Raw genomic sequence first — 16,018 nt, forward strand, 5'->3', positions numbered from 1 at the left:
GATAAACTTGAAATTTGTCAAGTTCATACTTACTTCCTTTGTAGGAACAAGACCAGGAAAAACTTCTGTATTTACTATAATCTGCTGATAAAGATTTTCTGCAATTGCATCAATGACATGAATAGTTAAAATGGACCACAGCAAAGTTGTAGTGGGGGCGGCAGTAGCTCAGGAGGTAGAGCGATCGTTTTAGGATTAAGGGATCCCACTTGAATCCCGGCTTGTCCGTGTTACATGTCGAAGTGTCCTTCGGTAAGACACTGAACCCCCAATACCCGCAATAAGCAGGTTAGTGCCTTACATGGCTGCACAGATCACGGCCGCTATTGGGAAATGTGAAGCACAATGTAAAGCGCTTTGGGAAGTCATTGACTTGAAAAGCGCTATAGAAATGCAGATCATTTCATTTAATGACTGGACTTTCACCTGTACTTATTGTCATAGTCAATGTATCTGATGTGTCGATCAAAGCCTCTGTCGTAGCTTTGATCGTAGTAACGATGGTAGTTACGATCATAGTCCTGCTCAAATCTTTGACAATAATTTCGATCATAGTACCGATCATAGCATCTATAGTTTCGACCGTGACTACTGCCATAGCTGCGGTCATAGCCTCGTTCATAGTTTCGCTCATAGTCTTTGTGGGAATATGAGCCTCTTCTGTTCCTACGCCGACTGCCGCCATCATTATCTCCTCTATTGATTGGGGGGGGGGGGCACAACATGTGAACAGGAAGGGTATGATGACACTAATAACTGACTTCTCTCCTCCTTGTGTATAAAATTGGTCTGCTTCTTACACCATCAGTTTCCCCTTGTAGACTCCAGGCGTGGGGGTATGTGCACGGCGGGTGATGGAGTAATCTGTCCGAATTGCTCTCCCGTCGATCTTTAAACCTTTGGCTCTTTGCATTGCCTAAGAAGCAAAAGGTAAAAGTCAAGAATCAGCGTCTGCTCACTCTCATGCACTCAGAACCGAGAGGATTGAGGACGAAATGGTCTGTAACAAGACTGACATCTAGCGGCGCTTTTAAGTAATCACACCAGGGTCGATACTACCGAGCTTAATATTGACCCACACTCCAAAATAAACTTTTTTTTCTTTTCATTTCTAGTGACAATAAAAAAGTAATATACCTTTATGGAATCCTCAAGCCTCTCAAAATACACAAATCCATAGCCCCGTGAACGGTACTTGTGGAAAACCACATCGGCTGAAGACACAGGACCGTATTGTGAGAACACTTCCCTCAAGTATTCCGCTGTCGTGTCCAAGCTCAGACCAAACACTCCCAAACATTTGCTGGGATCAGGGTTATCCTAGAACAGTCAACAACAGAATCATACCTAGAGAGATTATCCTGTTCAATAAGTCCAAAATTAATTTTTTTGCCACTCGTGCAAGAATAGTGTGAAAAAACAATGCCATACTCCTGAAACAACCACACTAGCGAGGATGCAAGGATACTGTGACATGCATTTCCCCCTGTTACTTAATCAAAAACCTTTACCTGAAATCCCAACAATAGACAATTGCTATCAATTCCAGGTGATTTAAAGGAAATACACATTTTCTATAAAAACCTACACTCCATGTAAACATGTAGATACTGCAGCAGTTATATTAGACAATACACAAAAAGTTGTTATTTTTAGATTGGTCTGAGAGACTTATTAGCTTCTAAACGACAAAAAGTAACAATATTAAAGAATGCACTACCCATCCATCCGATATCTGCACCGCTTATCCTCAGTAGGGTGTCCTGGGGTGCTGGAGCCCATCCCAGCTATCTTCGGGCAGTGGGCAGGGGACACCCTGAACTGGTTGCCAGCCAGTCGCAGGGCACACAGAGATAGACAACACACTCGCCCATTCACACCTAGGGACAGTTTGGACAGGCCAATTAACCTGACATGCATGTTTTTGGAATGTGGGAGGAAACCCACGCAAGCACGGGGAGAACATGCAAACTCCACACAGGAGGTTTGATTCCATGACCTCAGAACTGTGCGGCACACGTGCTAACCACTGCCCCGCCGTGCTGCCCAGTATGAACTATTTTGAACACTATTCAGATATGGCAATAGCCAGGCTCGGACACACAAAAAAATGAGAATTGATCTTACATGGACAGAAAAATAAATAAAAGGAGGCTATAGTGTAGTAGAAACGGAATGAAACAAAGTCTATAGTTGTGTACGTACATAGTTGCCTGACATTAATGAGTCATGATGACTTCATGCATGTAACACAAGATCTTAAAAAACAAATTCATTTCTCAGCAAGGAGTCATATTTATTCATGCACTATCAATATATACACAGAGGTGTGTGGACCCTATCACCAAGACTGTCATAACTGTGAGCTGCTTTATTTTCATGGAACTTGTAGTAAAATGGAGAGAAAAAAATATATTTTTAATAGTAGTTGTCTATGTGATAATCAGCATTTCCCTATAGAAAGCATTCCATCATCTGTCTCATAATCAATAGGTTGTTTTGTCATTTGGGGTGAAAGAAAAAACAAGGAAGCTGAATACAAGCTCATCTATTCCAGTCTATTGTCTTTGTTCCTTGATAATATTGCTTTCGGGTTGTACATAATAAAGTTCTTATTTTGTTAGGTTTGTTACGATCCATCCATCATTTATCTGCACTGCTTATCCTCAGTAGGGTTGCGGGGGTGCTGGAGCCCATCCCAGCTATCTTCGGGCTGTGGGAAGGGGACACCCTGAACTGATTGGCAGCCAGTTGCAGGGCACACAGTGTTTATTATATGTGACCCAATCTACCGAAATGAGTCACACAAAGGCAAATATCATATTTGGATCAATGGAAAGTAAATGAGCTTTAAAATGATACCATAGTCAAAGCTTCATGATGAACTATTTGCAAGATATGACCATTTGAATGATGGCCTTTCATTCCCTTTTTTTCTCTCACTCAAAACTAGTAGAAATCACCTTTAATATTCTATTTGTTTTTTTTGGGGTGTGATGTAATGTAAATGTTTCTATAGTTAAAGCGGTAGCATACCAGTCAACCTCCACAGCTCCATGCCCGTACAAACTGTCGTATTTTCCCGTACAAAATACAAAATAATCTTACACCATTTTTTTTTTCGGAATGATGCATGATGGGAAATCCCCAGGCGGCAGACGCATGCACACAGCAGCATCAAACCGCTCGCTTCATTTGCAACGGAAAAAACGATACCGAAATAGAGGCTTCCGCGGCGAACTCCTTTGACTTGATTGATTTGCCGTTTCGTGATAGTCAGTGTATACCGGATGGTACCCATTTGCGTTTTTCGTACAGATTTCTTTGTACGTCGTGCTCGTCTTAAAATGCATAAAAAACGTACTTTGTACGGCAAAAACGTACAGGTTGACAGGTATGCGGTAGTACAATTTTATGTTTTGATTTTAACAAATGAATTTGTATACAGTTCATGTCATGGGAACCTGTCGTGGGTTCAAATCCAGCTCCAGACTTCCTGTGCGGAGTTTGTATGTTCTCCCCGTGCTTGCGTGGGTTTCCTCCGGGCACTCCGGTTTCCTCCCACATTCCAAAAACATGCATTTCAGGTGAATTGGCCCTAGGTGTGAATGAGCGAATGAGTTGTCTGTCCCTGTGTGCCCTGCGATTGGCTGGCAACCAGTTCCGGGTGTCCCCTGCCCACTGGCCGGAGATGGCTGGGCTCCAGCCCCCCCCCCCCCCCCCCCCCCGCGACCCTAACGAGGATAAGCGGTGTAGCTGATGAGATGAGATGAATTTGTACACAATATTTCGACCGGACTGATTCAGCACATGTTTATTTAAATGATATCGAAATGACTTTCATTTTGTTTTTTAAAATCGAAAAGATTGAACTTTAATCGCAGTTTTTTATGGAACTCGGGTAAAGTTTTTTTCAAAATAATGAAAATGTAAAAAGAAATTGTGTTTCCCTCAATGATTTTCTAGTTTTTTTTCTCAGTTACATATAATTTCGGTATAGCGACTCACAAATGATCAAGTCTTAAATTTGCTTACTTTAGTAAGTTCATTTTAGGCTTAAAGTGGAGAACATTCCGTTTTTGTTGACGTCCTGATATTAGTGAAGAGGCAAATTTTGTCCCTTACCCTTCTTTTGTTATCTCCCTCGTCCGTGTCACTCATTTCAAGGTCATTTATTTTCAAGAACAGGTTTAGAGGACAAAAAAAGACCAAATTATCGTTTTAACATTAACTTATTTTGGTTTGACCGATTTCTGAGGCGGTAAATGGCGAGAAGAGGCGGAGCTATGAGGGTGGAGTAAGATTTACGTCACGTCCGTTTACGACGCCCCCTGCATATAAAACCAAAAGATTGTCCTCGTTCATTCGTTCATTGTAACTTTCGTCGTGCCATATAAAGACCTAGGAATATGTCCTTTTCACAAAATGTCTAAACATATGGTCTTTAAATCGTCATGTACTAAAGACTTGAACTTTTTCGATGCTGTGCAACTTGTTTTGCACCTGCTTTGGATATTACGTAAACAAAAAAGGTAGATAATTTATTTTACTGTCTTTTGTATATACTGCACTGTATGAGAAAAAGGGTGGGATTTAATACGTTTTCTTTGTCCAACTCCTTTTCAGACATTATGGTTGTGATTATAGTTATATTCGGTTGTATGTACATGTGGCGCAACAAGGGTTGCTGACTAGTTAAAGTGTTATATTTTGGGATTTTTATGTTGTTTTGTAAAGCAGAAAAAGTGAAGTACCAGTAGATCGCCACTAGATAACATAGTCTCACAGGTCAGAGAAGGGTGCTTGGGCCAAGTCTCGCAGGACCTCACGTGATTTAATGAGACTTGTTCAATAAATCACTCATAATGTCAACAAGTAAATGGTGTCGTGTGAGACTGACATTTACCATTTTTTTTTGCAGATCAGGAAAAACAACAACAACAACTAAAGAAAACCCAAATGTGTAACACCAGCTGGAGCTAGACCATCCACCTGTGTCCCGTTACGTACACAAAGAATGTAACTGCCTGAATAGAATAGAAGAATAGAATAGAATATGCCTTTATTGTCATTGTTACAACATGGGATATATTGTGACAACGAAATTGGACGACTCCAGTACCACATTTTACAGTGAGGATAAGGAAACAAAGATAAAGGAACAAAGAAGATGTTTAAACTGTCTTAGTTGTAAATAGGCTTGAATGAATGAATAAAATAGTGAATGAATGAATGCCTGACATTTCTCAAAAATGTTAAGAGCCTTCAGAAGATTTGGTCCTCTAGCTATACAGGCATGGAACATATCAAAATAAAGCTTCAACCCTCATATTTTGTTAGAAATAAAAGTATTTTTCTTGCTTTTATAATTGTGTAGTAAACAACAGTTGAACATTGCTCAGCTTCTTGAAAATACTTGTTTCCATTTTTTTGCATTTGTGATAGCTCTAATATCGAAGCAATGCTTTCCATAAACACAAGGGCACTTTGCAAAATAACATTTTGTCGCAAGAACACTCAACTTATGCATTAACGATAACAACACGAAACATCCTCCCTCTCTACCCCGACGATGACGAAGGGACCTTTTAGAAAGAAAAAAAAACATGTCTCTCGGTCTCAGTTAATGGGGACCAGAACCACTCGTAAAAAGTAAAAATCCGCAAAATAGCGTTGTACCTTCATTAAAGAAAAAAACTTACCTCGAGATGACTTTGTTACCGACACAGTAAACGACTAACAAAATAACAACTATAGATCTACAAAAAAAAACAATACACATAAATGCAGTTGGAATGGATGATTTTATTGTCATGTTGAAAGCAATTTAGAGAGATGCTAGCTAGCTGCACGCCAGCTTCAGGTGTCCTCGAATAGAGCCAAGTCTCCACGATGATTAAAATAAGAAATTCCCAAATGTAGCGGTTTCCCACGAGATATAGCTCCAGATCGTCCGTTTCAAGCGGGGCTTCTCAGTTTGTTTGGATTCAGAGACGTTAACTGCATGGCCATGCCAGCTGTTTGACAGTCCTGCCCACCCAATATACACACACACATATAACTTCCCTCTCATGATAGCTGTGTGCTCTGTCTGAACAAAATGAACGATGCAGCTATATAAGTTACAATAAAAATAATTCTATCCAAAATCCACAAAGGAGTGAACCAGCAATAACTGAGGCGCGAAGCAGCAAGGGGTCTCTGTATTGGTTTACTCACTACACTACTTCACTAAGCCTTCTCTGCGGCTGCCTACACATTCTCAATCGCTGGGTGCAGGAAAAAAACTAGGAAGTGGAGGCTTTTTAGATGTGTGGACAAAAAATTCATTATAACCACTCCTGCCATCTAATGGAGATTTTTCATACAGAGATAATTCCCAGATGCTTACTGATAGGCCGTGCCAAACCCTTAATATTATTATTTTTTTTTAAAACAAAACAAAAATAAACGTACTTATATGTTACGGCAGTGAATGAGTTAAGGGCTAATAATAAATACAGACAATTTTTGGCACCAGTCGTACTTGAACCAGTTTATTCAATAGGACGGATTTAAGGTACATTTCAAACTGATTTTTTTTAGCAGAATAAATGAGACATTCCGATTTGAAGTCTGGTATCTTTGACGAATAGCTTTTGCATACTGCACAAAATATTTCAGCAAGCAGTTTCAATGATCCAGCATGTAACAATCACTGCCCACATCAAATTCAACAGGAAAGTGGATTAGCCCCTAATGTCTAGTAAAATGTATACAGTCACAGTGCAAGAAGAACCCTGAATTTGTTTTAGCAGATTGCAGTACATTCATTCTTATAAACATTGGGAACAAAATAAGGCAATGAAGTAAAGGGGACAGTGCAGGGTCCTTTTTCTTGTTGAACAGTGTTAAATCAAATTAACCACAATTATACTGAGGCTGACCATTCTTTGGATTACTTCTATGTATCACTAACTGTCAACTAAAGCTGCTCTAACTTCATGTATTATTGAACGGGAATAGCCCAGAAACACAGCAATACAAATACAGCAATTCATAACTCGAGTATTCTTTTTACTTCAGCAGGTTGACATCATATATTAATGTAGCAGAATACTGTGGTAGCGGATTGTAGTACAGTTCTGAAACTATTCCATACTACTGTATCTTCCACACTATAAGGTGCAACAGATTAAGCACATGCCCAAAAATGAGTCTATTTTTTAATATATTAGGCGCACTGGACTAGAAGGCGCATACTACTGTAAGGGCCAGGGTTGCACTATTAATAAGTGCCACAATTGTGCATTGATTGATTGGTTCAAATATGTGGCTGACCACAATTGCATAAATTGGATGGACCAGGAACTTAACCTGGACCGCAACAAGGAGCGTGCCAGATCCTATCCACTAGACCAGGGAAGTCAAACTCGTTTGCGCTTAGGGGCCACATGGTAAAAAAAAAATTCTCACAAGGTCCAGACTAGCATATTAAAGAAAGAAGAGAGAGAGAAAAAGAACAAGGGAAATAAATAATGACAAAAATAAGAAAGAATATAAAAGAAAGAGAAACTGAGTGAGTGAGAAAAAGAGTAAGAGATTGAGTGCAAAAGAGAATGAGAGAGAGAACAAAAGAGGAGAATGAAAAGGAGACAAAATGAGAGCCAGAGAAAAAATACTGATAGAAAGAGAAAAAAAGAGAAAGTTAGAGAGTGAAAGAGAAAAAAAACAAAGGGAGAGTGGAAAAAGAAATAGAGAAAAAAAAGAGATATAGAAAGGGAGAAAGAGAAGAAGAGAGAAAGGTCAGAAAGAGGTCGTCTGTTTTGCCTCCAGCTTTGACTGCGACATCACAAGTGACGTAGTTTATTAAACGGTAACGTCTTTGCCATCCATTTTGATGATACAAAACTAAACTTTTAACACGTACGCCTGCTGACATATTATTTCGTCTTAGTTTTTGCCTCCAGCCCACCGGATAAATTAGATTATTAAAATGTGTCACTGAGTACGTTGTCATTGTCGCATGAGTTTTCAGAAATTAGTTGTATTATTCAATCAGCATATTACTTTGATAATCAATTTAGTGGTTTTAAATATACCTTATTCTTATCCACATATTTGAATAAAGTATTTACAGGTCCAGAAGAAGTCTCTCCCTGGAAAATGACAGTTTCATTTCCTATTTTGTCAAATGCACGCCTTTTTCAAATAAGACAGGGGTGAGCCATTGATTGATGATTTTTGTGGAAAAACGCTCTCCGGATGAACTGTTCTAGAGTATATTCGATTTTATGTTTTTTGCAACTTTGTAATTAAAGTACTCAACTGAACCGCTCCTTCAGCTTTTTATCTTAATCCCAGAAGTTGAACACGCTGCGAGACACGGAGTGTTTATGCCAACAGTCACAATGTTTCCCCCAAAAATTCAAGGGTCTATAGTCCAGGAAATACGGTCATTTTCACACAGCGCAGATATGCTAACATATAAAAATGCACTCAATTCAAAGAAATACAATAGCAAAACAAGGCGAAAAGGGCTTCCTTCCTTCCAAGCTGGCTTTTCAAGCAAATCAGTCTGTGCAGTGAAGTCGAAAAGTCGGATGTGCTAATAAGAATATCGTATCGAAACAAAGTTCAGAGATGTTGCTGAGGCCTGATGGGTGATTGCGGGTTAAGGCGAGACGTCCCGTGATGAGTGGGCGCTCTTTCCCGTTTAGGGGATCTTTGCGAAAGCGTGGAAGCGGATGCCATGACTATTCCATGGGAAGTGTTGGTCACGGACATATTGGTTGCCGGCTCCATTTTGCTCTCCAGTTTGACGAGTCGCTCCAGGATATCGTCCAGCAGCACCGCTATTGTCCTTTTCAGATCGGCTGCGGAGACATTATCCACAAGTCAGTCCTGGTTCCTGCACCCTTTTCAACGCCAAGTTCAAGCACTTTTTCAAAAGGTACGTTGTGTTATATTTAGCCACTAGATGGCATTGCGTTGTCTGATGCAGGGATGTCAAACTCATTTTTGGCTCAGGGCCCACATGGCAAAAAAAATTCATTCTCACAGGGGCAGTTCTAGTTTATTGATTAGAGAGAGAGATATAGGGATAGAGAGAGAAAGCAAGAGGCAGAGAGAGAGAGAGCAAGAGAGATAAAAAGTAACAGAGAGACAGGGGGCAATAAAAAAAGTGAGAGAATGTAGGAGAAAGAGAATAATAGAAAGAAAAGGAAACAGCAAAAAATAAGAAACTTTCTGAGAAAGACTGAGAGAGAAAAGCAAGGAAATAAAAGATAGATCTAAAGACAAAGGGAAGGAGAGAAAGAGAAAAAATAATGAGATGAAGAAAAAGAGGATGAGAGAAAGATTCAAAGATAAAAAAAGGAAAAAAATAAAGAGACAGCGGAAAAAAGTTACAGAAAAAGAAAGGAAAAGGAAGAGAAAAAATAGCGTTGAAGAAAAAGCCAGAGAGGGAAAAAGCAAGACGGGAAGAGAAAGAGAAACAGAGAGAGGGGAATAATGAGGGGGAAAGATAATAAAGGGAAACACAGAGTAAGATTGGAGAGAAAAAAGAGGGAAGAAAAAGGGGGGGAAATCAAAAAATAAAGGGATAATGAAAAATAGGATAAAAGGCAAAGACAAAGATGGGAAGGGACAAAGGGATTAAGAAAAAAAGACACAAAAGGAGAGAGAGAGAGAAAATGGGAAAATAAGAGAAAGAGTGAGTGAGGGGAAAAAAAAATCATGGCAACAATTTCAATCATTTATGAAGACTTCACCCGAAACCCACTCACTCTTCAATCCTTGAAAAGACAAGAGGCATTGTCAAAGATTTCAAGCACCCGCCCGAACCCCGCTATTTTGCGTTTGAACTCACCATAACCCGTCATGGTGGTCCCGCGGGGCCCCCCGGGCGCTTTGCGGCTCTCCTCGGTCAGAACTTTGACGTATCGCCGGCTGAGCTCCAGGATTTGCTGGCGTAGTTGGGCGCTGGACTGGTGGCGAGGCTGCTGCAACGTGTAAGCTAGCAGCAAGAGGCCCCAAGCTAAACCGAAAAGCAGGAGCAGGACGCTCAACTTCTGAGACATGTTGCGTCTCAGGAGGGTGCCCAGCATGGTCCCTGAGGTCAGGTCCTGGAAACTTGTCCGAGGAGAGGGTCCTGGGAACCGGAAAGACTTGAAAAGCAGCTTCTGCGAATGGCCTCAAAACGGCTGGCGACGATGCCGCATTTTTCGTGCGGTTTTGCTGGAGAAATGCTCTACTCGGGACTTCTTCACGTTGAGGACACCTTCAGTTTCTCATTGTCCTCCACGGCGGACCCCAAACGTTGCCGGCCTCCTGTGCAAAATTTTAAATGAGGATTCTTTCCAATATATATATATAAATATGACACAATTTTAACTACAGCTTGCAGTCAAGGTGTCTCACCAAAAGACCCCGTTTTGAGTGTAAATAATCCTTTTTAAGGAAGCTCATCAAACAACCTTTGTTCTTTGGTGAGACACTCTTTCTTCAAGAACCGTGGCCCTTGGACAACGGGGACAAAGAGGGCAGAAGCCCAGGGCCTTAACCCTTCGGCAAGGAAGCCTGATGCAATCCAACCAAGAGGTTTGGAGAGATCTTGTTTTTTTTAAAGGGTTTGTTTGTTAAAAAAAAGATTTCAAACCGTTTGGTGCTATGCATAAATAATAGAATTTTAACATGCAATGGAGTAATTCCTGATCATTGAAATGAGTTGATTCCCTTGTAATCGGGCTTATTGATTCAGTACTTTCAATGCCAGTTCTCTTAGCAACATTGTCCTTTGCTTTCATTTTCAAAATTTGATTTTCTTGCCTTGCACATGAATCTATGTCGTCTTTGGTTGTTTCTTTTTTTTATTTTCTTTGGATTGATCACTCTTTATCAATCAACTGCCAAATTTGATCATTTAAAGCTAAAACACAATGTGTTTGGACTATTGCTTCCTTTAGAATAAAATTACACTGTATTTTGGGGGCGGCACGGTAGGCGAGTTGTTCGCGCGGGATCAAAGCTTCTCGTGTGGAGTTTGCATCTTCTTCCTGTGCTTGCGTGGGTTTCTTTCGGGCAGGTTAATTGGCCGGTCCAAATTTTCCCTAAGTGTGAATGAGCGAGTGTGTTGTATGTCTTTGTGTTCCCTGCGACTGGCTGACATCCAGTTCAGGGTGTCCCCTGCCCACTGCCCGAAGATAGCTGGGATGGGCTCTAGCGCCCCCGCGACCCGACTGACGACAAGCGGTGCTGATAATGGATGCATGGATGTGTTACGGGGACTATTCCCGGTGGGGTCGAGTATGTAACAACCGATTTAGATTCTAAACCAAATAAGTGTCATCTAAAGAAATTCGCCCTACATCCACTTCAACACATATTGCAATTTCATCCCAGAAACTCAAATTACTAGTTGAGTTGAAACTGAACCTACTGGGCTCATCCCGATAAGATTCACAATGGCAGGCAGAAGACCCATTTAGGCTTTCATCTTCTAATCCCACCGTCACTAAGGTCAGCCAATGGACACTCGGGCGATCGTTTTTCCGTTTTTTTATATAGTCGTCAACGTGTCCACGATCTGCACATTGAATCAGGGTTGCCACTGACACCTGCTATTAGGCGATGACGGGAGCTGCTGAATGAGAGAATCAATTATGAAAAACCAGGTAACAAAATCTATTTCGCCAAGTGGATTAACCAAGCTTTCTGCTCATGCGCTAACACACTATGAGCGACACAAACAAATGTGTGTTTTACATGCCTGAGTCACAATGATAAGGGGAGCCGTATTTGATGGCAAACGAAACGCCTTAGCTTCCTCTCCCGGCTTATTCAATCAAACACATGACCCTGGAAGATGGAAACTGCCCATGTCTGCAAAACATGCACTTGTGCAACACATCAGAGTCAAAACTGGTCAGGCAGGTAAGCGCTAAGATCCAGAGACCTGGCATGAAGACGCCTGCAAAACACTGGCAATGGGACTCCCTCATTTATTACTAAGGGGAAAAAAACGACAATGTCCACATACCGAGACGCTCACACCACAAAAACGATGGTATGCTAGTTATTTGAACCTTGCTACACACAAAGTTCTTGTGCAGATCTCTGTATAGCAGGGGTCTCCAAACAACAAGCTATTTAAAAAACAAAATCAATCGTTCTAGTTGCCCACTACTTCTTCCAAAAAGTAACAGTTACTAACTGAATTACTCTAGAGTGAATGTAATTAGTTACCAGGGAGAGTCACTTTTTCCGATGCGTTAAAACGAAATTGTCGTATGTCAAAGAATTTGAAATTTTCTGCGCAAGCGGTGACGTCTTCGTCCGTTGTTTACTTGTAGAGATGGGGATTCCGACTCTTTTTAGAGAGCCGTTTTTTTCGTCTAGGCTCACTAAAAAAGAGCCCTTGAGGTTGTTTTGGTTGCTTCAATCCCTACAATACCAATTACTATGTAAAATGATGCACGGAATGACTTCAAAAGGGGGAAAGGAATAAAAACAAAACAAAAAAGGAGAAAAACAAAACCAAATAAAAATAATAGCAAAAGAAAAAAAAGGGTGATAGAAAAAGGATAAACTTTACAGTTTTGTACAAACACATTAAAGGTGAAAAACACCAGAAACCTGAATTAAAATATTAAGATTCTAAAATAAGGTTACATATATTTTCTTAAGGCTCTATTTTCTGTTTTTTTTTCTTTGTACTTTGGTCTGTTCCCTTGAAACTTGTTAACTTTGTTTCACGATGAAACAGTCAAACTTCCATGCCAATTTGGTTCGTAATGGTGCAGCGTTCAATATTTGGGATTTTAAAAAAAGTGAGACGACTTTTTTATAAAAAGGGTCTTGGCGCTCTCTGCAGGACCAAAGCGGTACTCTAACTCCCAGCCTCACAATGGGATAATGTGCACTGTTATTTGAATTGATTTAACGTATTTGGTGGGTCGTAAATCACGTGAGACAACAAATCGACGATCTAATGAATTGCCAGCGCTTTTAACCATCAATGTCAATCATTTTATCAATTAGTTTTTGCAACCCTAAGTTAGTCATTTTTTTACTAGAAAATCACAACCAGCACTGGAGTTTTTTTTAACATGTCCCCAGGCCCCTTAGATGTCCTTGGGGAGCACTGTGGTGAGCGCGGGCACCACGTTGGAGACCCTTACTCTATAGTGTTATGTCCATTTGACAGGTCCATAGTTATCAAGTCTGCAGTATCACAAAATATTTTAATTAGGTAAAAAAAATATTTTTGTTTCATTGTAGGCTTGAATGTAAGATGTATTTTTGTCTATTTCGAGGCTAGAATTCTGTCATTTCTACGCTAGAATCTGGCAGTGACGGGCTGTCAAGGCCTGTAACTCCTTTTTTGCTGGCCTGAAAGATCTGAATCATGTGATGTTGATTACATTTTTCCCATAAATGCGTCTTAAATAATTGCACATTGTATGTAAGGTTCCTTTCACTGCCTTCCACCAGGTTGTGCTGCTTCCAGATATGTACTTTCATTTCATATCTAAGCAATCATATTCAAGCCATTTCTTGTGCCAGGGTCAGAAATCTACTTGGAGGCCTTCACGGTTAATTCTGCCAGTTCTGAGGCATAACATCAGGATTGATAAAACTGAAAATGCCGCAGCGAGGCTTTTAACTAGGACAAAAAAGTCCGATCACATCACCCCAATTTTGGCTTTCCTGTATTGGCTCCCAGTTAGCCTTAGATGTGATTTCAAGGTTCTCTTAGTATCATACAAAATCATACATGGACTTGCTCCCTCTTATCTTTCAGATCTGATTCCCCCCTATGTCCCGGTCCGAAGCCTACGTTCTGAGAGTGCCGGTCTTCTGGTGATCCCAAGAGCAAAGAAGTGTTCTGCTGGTTCGAGAGCGTTCTCCATCCGGGCACCGGTGCTGTGGAATGCTCTTCCCCCTGAGATCTGATCTGCAACCTCAGTAAAAATGTTTAAATCTAAGCTTAAAACTCACTTCTACTCTATAGCATATGAATAACCTACTCTTCTCGTCGTCTCCAGAGCAGGGGGATGTATAATGATATTCTGAAAAATAGTCTGTGTAATATAGTGTAATAATCTGTGAAGCCCTTTGAGACTCTTCGTGATTTAGGGCTATACAAATAAAAATGACTTGACTTGTGTCTTTAGCCAATCCGACTTTGAGTTGGCGACACCATGCCCTTCTAGAAGGCACATCTGTTTTTTTTCCTTTCACTGATTTTTTGTGTGTGTGTATTTTTACTCCTTTCTCTTTGTGTTTCTCAGTTTCTCTTTTTCCCCTTTGCATCTTTTTCTCTTCTGTCTTTTTATGTTTATCTCTTCTTTTCTCTCTCCTAATCTATCTCTTTGCTTTCTCTCCAACACACCATTCTTTTTCTCCATCTTTCTCTCATTTTCTCTCTCTTTACCCCTTTACAGTATTTCTCTCTTGTCTCTATTTGTCTCTTTCGCGTTTTCTTTCTTTGACTCTTTTCTTCCCTTCTCCCTCTTCCTTTCTTTCCCTAACTAGTCCGGTCCCCAAGAAAGTATTATTTTTCTACCATGTGAAAGGCCCCCAACCCCAGCTAAAACGAGTTTGACACCCCTGATCTAATATAAAAGCATAACTGTCTCATAGCCAAGGTGAATGTTCACTGAATATCGAAATCTTTAAAGGTTGGAGACAAGGATAATTGCAAATGAACAGAATTGTAAAAGTTAAGGGCACATAATGACGGTTGCAACTCAAGGGGAAGTTGACATATAGCGACTTTAAAAATCCATGTTAGCATCATGTTAGCTCGCGATCGAAAACAAACACAAACCGACGAGCTAAGCTAATTTACCTCGTTGTTCTTTCATTGGTTTGATGCTGAAGTCGAAAGTGCAAAAAGCATGCTGCAGCCGAACCAAACTCCGGACGAATAAGGGAAAGATTTCAAAAACGGATCCGTTGGGAGAGAAGTCGCCAGGTTATAAAACAAAACAACAAAACTAACAAACCAAATATGTCTTTGCCGTCTTCATGAGCAAGTTAGCCGGTCTGCACGGCCTACTATTCTCATACTTATTTCCTGCAGGTCCCAAAAAAGCAGTATGCTGCTCGTTATCGGAAACCTCTCAGGCACAAATATACGCTGACCGTCATGGATCGCTGTGCGTCACTGCGAGGCATCATGGGAATTGTAGTCGTACATCGTTCTTCTCGTTGAAACTCATGGACCCAAGCACCCACAAACCTGTCAACCTGTACGTTTTTGCCGTACAAAGTACGTTTGTTATGCAATTTAAGACGTGTACGACATAAGAGGAAATCTGTACGAAAAAACGCTAACTTGTCAATTATGGGTCCATCTGGTAAACACCGACTATCACGAAACGGCAAATCAATCAAGTCAAACGAGTTCGAGTTGTGTAGTGAAAGGAAATCTGTCTCTTTTTAGAGAACCGGCTTTTTCGGCTCAACTCATTAAAGAGATACGGCTCTCAAACGTCTCACTTGCTTTGACGCATTACATTACGGATTATTATGTTGTATAAAAGAGTTAAGAAGAAAAGGAAGTATAAAAGGAGAAATTTTTTTAAAAAAAGAAGTTTTTTTTGGTTATCCCTTTAATCAGTATTCTACCAACAATAATTCAATGCAGAAAATGAATTAATTATTTGATTAAGAAAATGTATTATTCTACTTAATTATATTTGCATGTATTTTTTTCCTTCTACAGTGAACGTCCAAGCTACTTCATTTTTGAACTTTTTTTATGATAAACCTCATTCATGTCGAGCAACTCAGTATCTCACAACAAAATGTTATTTAACAATATATTTGATATAACGAAACACATGTACAATATAACATGTTAAACTACGTGAATAAACACGTTTGAAGAAAAAATATGGTGTAAGATTTTTTTAGTATTTTGTAAGGGAAAATAGGACAGTCTGTAAGGGCATGGAGCCCTGGAGCTTGACAGGTATGCACCCACCAAAAATGAAAACATTTTAAAAACTCCCCTTTCCTTAATAAAGGA

General features: G+C 40.2%; 2 protein-coding genes across 2 annotated transcripts; both read right to left on the bottom strand.

Moving 5' to 3' along the window:
• Window positions 1–400: 400 nt before the first annotated feature.
• LOC148371454 (transformer-2 protein homolog alpha-like) lies at window positions 401–4,270 on the bottom strand. Its single transcript, XM_088327870.1, has 3 exons — window positions 4,126–4,270; window positions 1,138–1,320; window positions 401–916 (listed from the first exon to the last, which is right to left on the bottom strand). The coding sequence occupies exons 1-3, from the start codon at window positions 4,159–4,161 to the stop codon at window positions 797–799; spliced, it is 339 nt and encodes a 112-aa protein (XP_088183996.1). The 5' UTR covers window positions 4,162–4,270; the 3' UTR covers window positions 401–796.
• Window positions 4,271–6,520: 2,250 nt separating this feature from the next.
• Window positions 6,521–15,202, bottom strand: ccdc126 (coiled-coil domain containing 126). The gene is made up of 3 exons (XM_088329537.1): window positions 14,834–15,202; window positions 9,851–10,311; window positions 6,521–8,855 (listed from the first exon to the last, which is right to left on the bottom strand). Exons 2-3 carry the CDS (start codon window positions 10,086–10,088, stop codon window positions 8,617–8,619), a joined length of 477 nt encoding a protein of 158 aa, XP_088185663.1. The 5' UTR covers window positions 10,089–10,311; window positions 14,834–15,202; the 3' UTR covers window positions 6,521–8,616.
• Window positions 15,203–16,018: the final 816 nt, after the last annotated feature.

This window comes from Urocampus carinirostris, chromosome 2 (assembly GCF_059441175.1).
Source record: "Urocampus carinirostris isolate Australia breed hairy pipefish chromosome 2, RoL_Ucar_1.0, whole genome shotgun sequence".
In the NCBI taxonomy this organism is placed as follows: Eukaryota; Metazoa; Chordata; class Actinopteri; order Syngnathiformes; family Syngnathidae; genus Urocampus; species Urocampus carinirostris.

What these genes read in the sequence shown, in the direction of transcription:
- LOC148371454 (XM_088327870.1), bottom strand. Translation starts at nt 4,161, where the DNA reads ATGAGTGACACGGACGAGGGAGATAACAAAAGAAGG. An exon ending in AGGGAGATAACAAAAGAAGG is followed by an intron (nt 1,321 to 4,125) that starts GTAAGGGACAAA and finishes TGACTGTTCTAG; the next exon opens with GATAACCCTGATCCCAGCAA. An exon ending in GGCTTGAGGATTCCATAAAG is followed by an intron (nt 917 to 1,137) that starts GTATATTACTTT and finishes TTTGCTTCTTAG; the next exon opens with GCAATGCAAAGAGCCAAAGG.
- ccdc126 (XM_088329537.1), bottom strand. Translation starts at nt 10,088, where the DNA reads ATGCTGGGCACCCTCCTGAGACGCAACATGTCTCAGAAGTTGAGCGTC. An exon ending in GACCACCATGACGGGTTATG is followed by an intron (nt 8,856 to 9,850) that starts GTGAGTTCAAAC and finishes ATGTCTCCGCAG; the next exon opens with CCGATCTGAAAAGGACAATA.